General features: G+C 37.7%; 1 protein-coding gene across 2 annotated transcripts; it reads left to right on the forward strand.

The window, feature by feature from the left end:
* The first annotated feature begins 313 nt into the window (after window positions 1–313).
* Window positions 314–9,117, forward strand: krt95 (keratin 95). Of its 2 annotated transcripts, XM_067430923.1 has the most exons (11): window positions 314–550; window positions 657–780; window positions 1,015–1,113; window positions 6,594–7,192; window positions 7,292–7,374; window positions 7,502–7,658; window positions 7,827–7,991; window positions 8,113–8,238; window positions 8,581–8,804; window positions 8,930–8,943; window positions 9,030–9,117. In XM_067430923.1, exons 3-11 carry the CDS (start codon window positions 1,032–1,034, stop codon window positions 9,089–9,091), a joined length of 1,512 nt encoding a protein of 503 aa, XP_067287024.1. In that variant the 5' UTR covers window positions 314–550; window positions 657–780; window positions 1,015–1,031; the 3' UTR covers window positions 9,092–9,117. The 2 variants fall into 2 exon arrangements, with proteins under 2 accessions (XP_067287024.1, XP_067287025.1); XM_067430924.1 differs by lacking the exon at window positions 1,015–1,113.
* The last annotated feature ends 1,685 nt before the right edge of the window (window positions 9,118–10,802 follow it).

A 10,802-nucleotide genomic window follows, 5' to 3' on the forward strand; every position in this document is an offset into this window, starting at 1 on the left:
GTTTAAGTAAGCCGAACTTGCAGATTTTTATTTTGTGCCCATATATTTTAATTGCTCTTTACTTTAAATATTTAAGTGAAGTGATACATTTAACTTTAAATTTTCAACTTATTTTAGTGGAAACTTGGTTTATCTAGCTAATTCAATAAATGCTACCTTAATCGATACAATGACAGCATTAGCATAGCATAACACTTGCTGAATGAGTACATCAATAGACTGTGGTCACTGTATCTGGTAAGGGTCTTTCTCACTTTATGCTCTTTCACACAGCTAATCTGTGGTTCTCTTTTCAGGTGTAAAAAGAGTTCAATCTTCTTTTGTAATTTAGTGGCTTCTTATATGAAATGTTATACGGTATATCCCCCTTCAAGCCATACCATCCATATGCCATATGGGCTGTGCATGGCAGGGGCATCCGTCTCCCTGAGTCGGGCCTAAGCCTGACCTGACCTCATACCACCTGTCTCTACCTTGCTGCATGGGGTCCTTATGCTTGATCCAGAGCCAGTTACTGCTTTTTTCAGCAGCACTTGACATGGACTTAAGAGTAGGTGACAAACACAAAATAAAATATTCAAATCTTACATTTAATACAATTTTAACAGCATGGTGGACTACAGCTTTGTTCTGTCTGTCTCTCTTTTCCTCTGGAGGTGTCGCTCTTCCGATCCCTTTTTTAAATGAAGCTCAAACTCCCGTGTGACCAACCACCGCATGCACTTATGGCATGTTAGGGCGGAATGACCTGTGAGAAACAGGACTGCAGAAACAACTAAGGTAGAGAAACACACGTACACATGCACTAAAATCGACCTCATGCATCACTGGGGAGTTGATGGGCCCCAGTCACTTTTCATTGTATGTTTCATTGTATGCCATAAATTGCCTGTTTGATACACCTGTTTGTGTCATTTTTCCTACAGAAGTTTGATTATCACTCAAATTAAAAGTTAATCACCCCTGCACCCAAGAATTTAGCAATAACCCAACTTAATGATTATTACCCTGTAGCACTCACACCCATCATCATGAAGAGCTTTGAGAGCTTTATGACCAACATCCACAAAACTGTCCCACCTACACCGGACCTCATGCAAAACTCCACTGCAGGTGCCATATGATCACATGTCCCCTTCAGCTGGTTCCCTCTGGATAAAAAAGACACTTAGAATGCACTTCATTGACTTTCAGCACAGTAACTAACCAGCAAACTCTCCATACTTGGACTTAGAAATCACACAAAAAATATATTATGAATAAACTTTCAAATAGTGTTTTGTTGCTTTTATTGTTTAAGAAAGATCTCATGCATTTACATTGTGTTCAGTAGAAGAAAGAAAGTCATATGTCTTTGAAATAACATATAGTTAAGTACAGGACAACACAATTAAACTTTTAGCTATTCCTTTAACACCACTGTTTGTAACATGATCTTGACTTGCCAACTAATTTAAATATTATGGACAGTTGAGGTCTAACATCAGGCTGAGGAGCATCTGTCTCAGAGGAAATACATTGACACTATGCCAGTGAAATGTGCAAAAGGTGGACGCACCAAATATTAAAGTTAGAAGTGGATAAAAACAGTACAACTTCATCTGATATTTGAGGATCAGTCCAATGTTCATGAATATTATGAAATATCATGTTTTGGAGGCAAAAAAGGTCTATTTTTTTATTTTTTCTTTATTTATTCTTTTATTCAACCAGGCAAGTTGCTTAAGAACAAGTTCTTATTTTCAACAACAGCCTGGCAGGAGAATAAGATCTCCTGAAAAACATACAAACATATTTTGCAGTACACACATACATTCATTTAATCTGATCTGTCAGGTGTTCTAAACATTTTGGCCACAACTGTATGTCTCAAATGTTTATATCATATTTTCATATTTATCTGCTAGAAATAAAAGTAGTTTAGAAATATACAACTTCTTCCTAAACTGTGTCAATGTTGACAGTTTATTCTGACAGTAGTTTCAACCAGCTCACTATCAGGGTGTGTTATAGCACCAATACAATCTTTGATATTAATCTGTACTATTAACCAGCACAAAATAAACTAAATTAAAGAGAGACATAAGGACTCCTAACAACCTAATGAGTAATGAGTTATCAATTATAATATTCAAAACTATTATCATTAAAGTACACTCAGTCACAGCTTAATTCAAGACATGGGTGAGGCTGTCATTTTCTCAACAGTCACAGGCCATTTCTATAGCCAAATAAAAGCAGGTACTTGACTAGACAGGTCAGACATTTTAAAAGGGTATAGTCCACTTATTAGTAAGTGCTATTTCAATTGCAGAGAGCGAAAGGTGGGGTGAAATCATACAACTTCACACTTCAGAAAATAGCCAGAGCTTAAAGCTTACACTGCTATTTTGAACAAAGAATGGAAACAAAAAGCAATTGACCTGATTGGAATACATAGTATTTGACATAACCATTTAGAATCCAAAAGATCAGGTTGGGAATTTAGTTTAATCTCTAAAAAATCCTAACAAACAAAAGTAGATATTGATTAGAATAGTAAGGGGGAAGCACACATCTCCTGTGAAGCAAATAAACAAAACTATATCGGTTTTGTTCAAATGCTCAAATATGCTCAATCAGCATATTTATGTTTCCCCTAAACCAGATAGGCCTTAGCATACTGTGATGATGAAGGACATTGTTCCATGTTTCATGAGGTTGTTTACCCACTCTTTAAGCTAATAAGTTTAAGCGTATTTAGCTTGCTGTCCGCAGTGGAGGGGCTTGGGGAAACATCTTAAACTCAAGCTTAGATTTGCTCCCCAGGGACTACTAGTGCTAGGAAGAGGAGTATGTTAAATGGGATGCTGTTATTTATGTTTGTGGAGTTGGGGAGTCGGAGGGATGCCAAAACAGCTGATGCCAGACAAAGGTGGGTGGTTATATGCTTTGGCAATTAATTGAAAGATTAGAGGGGTTCACTCTTCCTGAAATTACATATAGTGAACTTCACTTAATTCACATATGTGACCCTGGGCCACAAAACTAGTTAGAAGTCGCACGGCCAACAATACATTGTATGGGTCAAAATTATACATTTTTATTTTATGCCAAAAATCATTAGGATATTAAGTAAAGATCATGTTCCATGAAAATTTCGGACAACTTAAAAGGCAATTTTCTCAATATTTAGATTTTATTGCACCCTCAGACTCCAGATTTTCAAATCTCGGACAAGCATTTTTATAACAAAGCATACATAAATGGAAAGCTTATTTATTCAGATATATAAGTCTCAATTTAAAAACAGTTGACCCTTATGATCAGTGTTGGAGGTAAAACATTACAAGTTACTAGAGTTATGTAATCGGATTACTTTTTCAAGTAACTTTAAGTAACAAACTACTTTTAAAATGTACAAAAAAATATTTGAGTTTTCAAATGGGTAACGCAAGTTACTTTGTTTTCAGATTTATTTACTGATAATCTCTCTTGTCCCAATGTTGAGGAAAATCAGAAGTGGGCAATGGTATGCACAAAAAAAGATTCAGTGTCCCTCATAATTAATAAAAACAGTGAAATACTAAATTAGAACACTATGCAAACTTCTTATTAAATATGCTAAATAAAAAAATTATGTATTTAACATCACTTTATTTACCAATGTACTTGCTGCTGACCTTCAATTATTTAGTTTCACCATAAGCAAAAATTACTTTCCATTTTGTGTTTTTATTGCTTAAGTAAGAGTGTTACATTTGCCCCAAAATAAAACTTTTGTTAGAAAGCCCAACCCAGTTGATAAAAGTAATGCAAATGCAACGTAACACATTACTCTTCCTAAAAATGTACTAAGTAATGCATTTAGTTACTTTTTTAAGGGATTAACGCAATATTGTAATGCAATACTTTTCAAAGTAACTTTCTACAACACTAGTTATATTTTGGTCCAGGGTCACACTGCTGTACAGGTGCTGGTCAAATAATTAGAACATCATCAGAAAGTTGATTTATTTTACTAATTCCATTCAAAAATTGAAACTTGTATATTATATTTATTCATTACACTCTGATATATTTCAAATTATTATTTATTTTAATTTTGATAATTATAACTGACAACTAATGAAAATCCCAAATTCAGTATCTCAGAAAAGTAGAATATTGTGAAAAGGTTCAATATTGAAGACACCTGGTGCCACACTCTAATCAGCTAATGAACTCAAAACACCTACAAAGGCTTTAAATGGTCTCTCAGTCTAGTTCTGTAGGCTACACAATCATGGGGAAGACTGCTGAGTTGACAGTTGTCCAAAAGACGACCATTGACACCTTGCACAGGGAGGGCAAGACTTAAAATGTCACTGCAAAAAAGGCTAGCTGTTCACAGAGCTCTGTGTCCAAACATATTAATAGAGGTGAAGGGAAGGAAAAGATGTGAGAGAAAAAAGTGTCCAAGCAAAAGGGATAACCACACCCTGGAGAGGATTGTGAAACAAAATCTATTCAAAAATGTGGGAGAGATTCACAAAGAGTGGACTGCAGCTAGAGTCAGTGCTTCAAGAACCACTACGCACAGACGTATGAAGGACATGGGTTTCAGCTGTCGCATTCCTTGTGTCAAGCCCCTCTTGAACAGTAGACAGCGTCAGAAGCGTGTCACCTGGGCTAAAGACAAAAAAATTGACTGCTGAGTGGTCCAAAGTTATGTTCTCTGATAAAAGTCAAATTTGCATTTCCTTTGGAAATCAGGGTCCCAGAGTCTGGAGGAAGAGAGGAGAGGCACAAAATCCACGTTCCTTGAGTTCCAGTGTAAAGTTTCCACAGTCAGTGATGGTTTGGGGTGTCATGTTATCTGCTGGTGTTGGTCCACTGTGCTTTCTGAGGTCCAAGGTCAAAGCAGCCGTATAGCAGGACGTTTTAGAGTACTTCATGCTTCCTGCCTCTGACCAACTTTATGGAGATGCTGATTTAATTTTCCAACAGGACTTGGCACATGCACACAGTGCCAAAGCAACCAGTACCTGGTTTAAGGACCATGGTATTCCTGTTATTAATTGGCCAGCAAACTTGCCTGACCTTAACCCCATAGAAACTCTGTGGGGTATTGTGAAGAGGAAGATGCGATATGCCAGACCCAACAATGCAGAAGAGTTGGCCAGGATTTCTAAAAATCCTTTTTTTTTGTATTGGTCTTAAGTAATTTTCTTCAATATTAAACCTTTTCATAATATTCTACTTTTCTGAGATACTGAATTTGGGATTTTCCTTAGATGTCACTTATAATTATCAAAATTAAAAGAAATAAACATTAGAAATATATCAGTCTGTGCAATGAATGAATATTATATACAAGTCTCACTTTTTGAATGGAATTTAACTTTTTGATGATCTTCTAATTATATGACCAGTACTGGGGCAGGGAAGAGTTCCACATATTCGCTCTGCCCTACAAGCCATTTGAGACTTTACCCATGATACACCAGCTCCAAAAGCTATGAAAATATATTATTTTGTCTAAAAATAAAGATTTACTATTGCAATGGCATACATAATGGTTAAAATGCAACATGACTGCTTGATGGTGAACTGAAATTGTGTTCACAGTTGTATTTGCTGTGATATATTCCATTTTGTGCATTTGATAATATCTCGACAAAATCTGTGATTCTCTCAGTGAAACCAACTGCGGCATCCAATAATTTAGCTGAAATTTCAGCAATCTCATGGCATGTCATAACCATTTTGTAGTTTGGTAAATTTGTGGTTAAAAAAGTCACAAAAATGGGCATACTGCCACTCCCGTAAAAACAATGTATTAAAATATGCAACGTTTCGACCCGAAGGTCTTCGTCAGAAAAGCAACAAGTACACAGCAAGTTACAATTTATATCAGCATGATCCATTACACCTGACATAATTATTCGACTCATTACTCAATCATTCAAAAAACAGGGGAAAACACAATAAAATAAAAGATAATAATGAACACAACAAAGATTTAAAACAACGTTTATTCTCAACCTTTTTGTGTTAATTATTTTCTGTAAACATTTGTGACTATTTTTCTCTCAGAGAGGTTTTAATCTCTTTTATTTTACACTGAAGAAAAGAAACAGGCAGACCAATTTTGGTCACATGCAGTCGCTGCTGTTACATAAAACTATGACTTGGTGGCATTCATGCACAGATCAACACTGATCTGTGCATGATAATTGCTAAGCGACAGTAAACTTTTAACCTTTCCATCCTTATTTTCTAAGGCTAAAGTAGCCCAATTGTTTTAGCAGGACAGGCCATTTGCCTTTATAAGCTCAAACACACACCTATAACACTGGGAGAAAAAGATTAAATTAAAGGAGAGAAATCATTTTAAATGGACAACAAATGTCCAGAAATGGCATTTAATTCCCACAAAACTTTACTGACAACATCAAGTGTGGAATAAGTTTATAGATCAAGATTTGTGTCATATAGTCACTATTCTTGCATAACCTTAAATTGCCTAACTCTTTTTTTTTTTTTTTGTGCTCTTAACTAACAATGGGCGTTAAACTGGCACAAACCACTTCAAAACACACCCTACCTCCCCTCCCATCGACAAAGTACAGGAACCGCCCTGGATCTCCATTTCTATATAAGAGGTCAGAGCCGGGCTCAAAGGTGCCATCCTCATCAGGACAGTCTAACAGATTTCTTCAGTGTCCTCTCTGGGTTCATCTCATCTCCATATCCATCCACCATGTCGTGCTCTTTCCGTACGTTATCCTGCCACGGTCCCAAGACCATGACCTCAAAATCCATAATTACTCCAATTAGCTGTGGTACAATAACTACTTGTGCACCCAAAGCCTACAGTGTGTATGGCTGTGGTTTTGGAGGAAGCACTCGCATCGCTTCATCCGGTTATCGGCGTGTTGGTTGCTTCCCAGATCTGCCCTGCAAAATTGGTGGAGGACGTTATGGCAGACTGAACAGTGGAGGATACGGAATCATGGTTGGGAACTGTGACTACTTCCAGCTGAATGAGAAGACCACCATGCAGAGCCTGAATGATCGTCTGGCATGCTACCTTGAGAAGGTGCGCTCCCTGGAGGCTGCCAATGCCGCTCTGGAGAGGCAGATCCGCGAGTACTATGAGAATAAGGGGCCGATCTGCCAGAGGGACTACAGCGCCTACTGGAACACCATTGAATGCCTGAAGGAAAAGGTACACATTTGTACTTTCATAAAGGATGAAATGATGTACAACTTGTAACATTTTTAAGTATGCATAAATATATTTTATATCAATATTCTGCATTGATAGATTGGAGCTGCTGCCATCAACAACGCCAACATCCTGCTGCAGATCGACAACTCTAAACTGGCTGCTGATGACTTCAGGATGAAGTGAGTTTGCTTAAATTATATTCCTCTGTAACCATATCGGGAGCTTTAGCATCTTAAAAGATCATACTGGCTATAATTAAAACATGATTGGTCAGTTTATTGCCCATCCTGCCCCTCCACCAATCAGATTTGAGCACGAGTTAGTAATGCGGCAGTCTGTGGAAGCTGACATCGCCAACCTGCGTCGCTTGCTGGATCAGACGACCCTGAGAAAGGCCGACCTGGAGATGCAGATCGAGACTCTGCAGGAAGATCTAGCATGTTTGAGGAAGAACCACCAGGAGGTTAGTTTGCCTTTAGCAAATTAACTATAAATGGTCTTGTAAATTTGGGCCATGAGCAAAGTGTGCTTAGAAAGGACTTGCAATGGAAATTCCTTCCTTAAATGAAAATTCAGAAGCCTTGTAAATGAGTTAGTCAAGACCTGATGCATGAGCCATGTGTGGTTACAGGATGTGGCAGCACTAATGTGTCAGTTGATGAACACAAAAGTGTGTGTGGAAGTGGATGCTGCTCCTCAGCAAGACCTGAACAAGGTTTTGGACGAAATCCGTTGTCATTACGAGGCCATCATAGACAAACACCGCAGAGATCAGGAGTGCTGGTTTAAAGAGAAGGTGAGACTTCAACCTTTGTCTCTTCGATTCCTCTAGGTGATTACTGAAAACAGTAAACAGTACAGTATGACAGAATTACAAGTTTTCATGATGTGTGTGTGTGTTTCTTACTGTCTTCAAGACAGCACAACTGTGCAAAGACGTGGCCTGCCACACAGAATGTCTAGAAAGCTCTCAGTCACAGATCTCAGATTTGCGGCGTACCTTGCAGTGTCTGGAGATCGAGCTACAGTCTCAGATCAGCATGGTGAGAAAATCCTCTGTATATATTTGAATGCACTTGCACATTAGCTAAACTAGCCTGAACAATATAATATTTTGTATGATTTGAACTTTAAGGCTGGAATACACTACAAGACTTAAAATTATTTTAAAGCACTGTAGGCATCATTAACGTGCCTACATTGTTAATTTACACTAAACCACTGAGGATCACACACTAGCATACATTTGTTTAGTTGTATTTTGGTCTTTTTATGGCCCCCTCAAGTAAACTGGCCTGCCTTAAAGAGACTTTTGTGAGGTATAAATGAGGAGGAATTATCTAATCCCTTTTCTTTCTGCCCCTTCTCATCACCCACATGAACAGAGAGGAGCACTGGAGTGCTCACTGTTGGACACAGAGGCTAGGTACAGCGATATTCTAGCAGGTTTCCAGAAACATATCAACACATACGAGGCAGAGCTTTGTCAGGTGCGCTCTGGCATTGAGCAGCAGGGCAGAGACTATGATCTGCTGCTGGACATCAAGAGCCGTCTGGAGCAGGAGATCGCCACTTACAGGTGCCTCCTGGAGAATCAGGGCATTCAAGGGTAAGTTCATCTTTTTATTTCAAACAACTGAACGAAACAAGGTTGGGAAAATGGGTGTTGCATGATGCATTTTTCTTTTCTTTTCTGAAATGACCACTAATGAACTAATCTTTTTTCCCCCCTAGAATTCAAGGAAAGGGTAATTAAAATCTCTTTATATATCTTTATATGGATTGGGTCAGGTTGTATGTCATTTATTAATATCTTGTTTTCTCTCCCTTTCAGGTGAGGTGTATGTGTGTACTACGCCAGTCGACGCAGTAGTCAGATGCAAACAAGTCATATGAACAACATTAAATGCAAACAATGTTTTAATGCAACTGTATTAAACATTCTGTATCGACAGTCTTGCAATTCACTATTAAAGACCAGTTGAGAAGCATTTTTCTGTCCTGTTTTATGTCCTGTTAAAACAGAAAGTTTGGGCATCTAGAAAAAGTCAATTTTGACTATGTTTAAGAAACCATTTAACTTTTATTTAAAGGGGCTTTTACAACTGATATTGGGAGTCATATTTCATGATGTTTAAAATTCCGTATTTTAGTTTCTGTTTTACATTATTCACTGAATGGAATAAATCAATAATAAAACACCATCTTGAGATTATGTAGATTAATTAGAATAATAATACTTCACTTTTAATAGTAATAGCTTTTTATAATAGCTATAATAATAGCTTTTTTCTCACAATTATTTTTTTCTTATACTCTGAGTCAGAAATCTCTACTTCCGTAGCATTTACATACACCAAACTTTAGTTTCTATTATCCTGAAGTTTGACCTGATTAAAATAAATTGTGAAAAATAAACAAATAAAACTTATAACAAATATTTTCTGATTTATGGAGAGATGAAACGAGATATACAAACTCCCATTTGAAACTAGAATGTATATTTAAACATAACGTGTTACATTTCAGAAAACTTGTAGCTTGCAATTCTTAATGTAGCCTAATGAATCAACTGCATAGGGAAGTATGGTGATTCTTTTTACATTCGCAGAGGTGTATTCTTGACTTATGTTGATATACAAATTGATGTCATGAATCCATCAAATTATTTTAAAAGGAAATAATGCACTTGGACATGCACGTGATGTCATTGACCCAAACAGAGGCTGGACTGGATCTTTTAATTTGGCCAATAAAGGCTTTATTTCGACTTCATTTATTGTTGCTTTGTGCACAAAAGACCGAGTCTCGCTGTATCGCTCAGGCTGCACTGCAGTGTCTATTCACAAGCGCGATCCCACTACTGATCGGCACGGGGGATTTGACCTGCTCCGTCGCCGACCTGGGCCGGTTCACCCCTCCTTAGACGACCTGGTGGTCCCGGGCTCCCCCAGGAACACCATATCGATACCGAACTTAGCAGGGACACCCGATCGACATAGTCCACGGCAGCCCAGAACCCCTGAGCTCAAGCGATCCGCCAGCCTCAGCCTCCCAGCAGCTTGGATTACAGGCGCACGCCACCGCACCCGGCGAGAGCTGCGGGGATCAGCGCTGCTATTGAATCAAATGTGCGCCCAGCGCCCTCTAGTGTATGAAAGTAGAATCTGGGACGATTATTATATTATTATGCAGTGAGTGTGTGTGAACCAAGGCATTTTGACATCTCTTTAAAAGCTATAATTGTTCAAGTTAAGTGGTACGTTTTCTTCAAAAATACATTCTTCTCCTTCAAATTTATGCTTATGCACAAAATTAAACAATAGCTGTTTAACCATGTGTAGGCTCTAGGCCGAGTTTTCCATCCAGCCTACAATAAGAGTAGCCTATTTTTCCTAATCTATTGGAGTTGGGCTAATGTTAATACGTATGGTTATTAATAAAAATTATCTTAGTTTAATTCATGTGTTATTTGCTATAGCTGAAGACTTTTAAATGATTTGATCATTCAGTGTTAGGCTATAGTCTATTTGTACAATCTAAATCACATGTGTGATACAGAATAAAAAAAATAAAAATAAAAAAAAGTTCCTTTCCTTTTGTCTTT

This window comes from Pseudorasbora parva, chromosome 22 (genome assembly GCF_024679245.1).
Source record: "Pseudorasbora parva isolate DD20220531a chromosome 22, ASM2467924v1, whole genome shotgun sequence".
In the NCBI taxonomy this organism is placed as follows: Eukaryota; Metazoa; Chordata; class Actinopteri; order Cypriniformes; family Gobionidae; genus Pseudorasbora; species Pseudorasbora parva.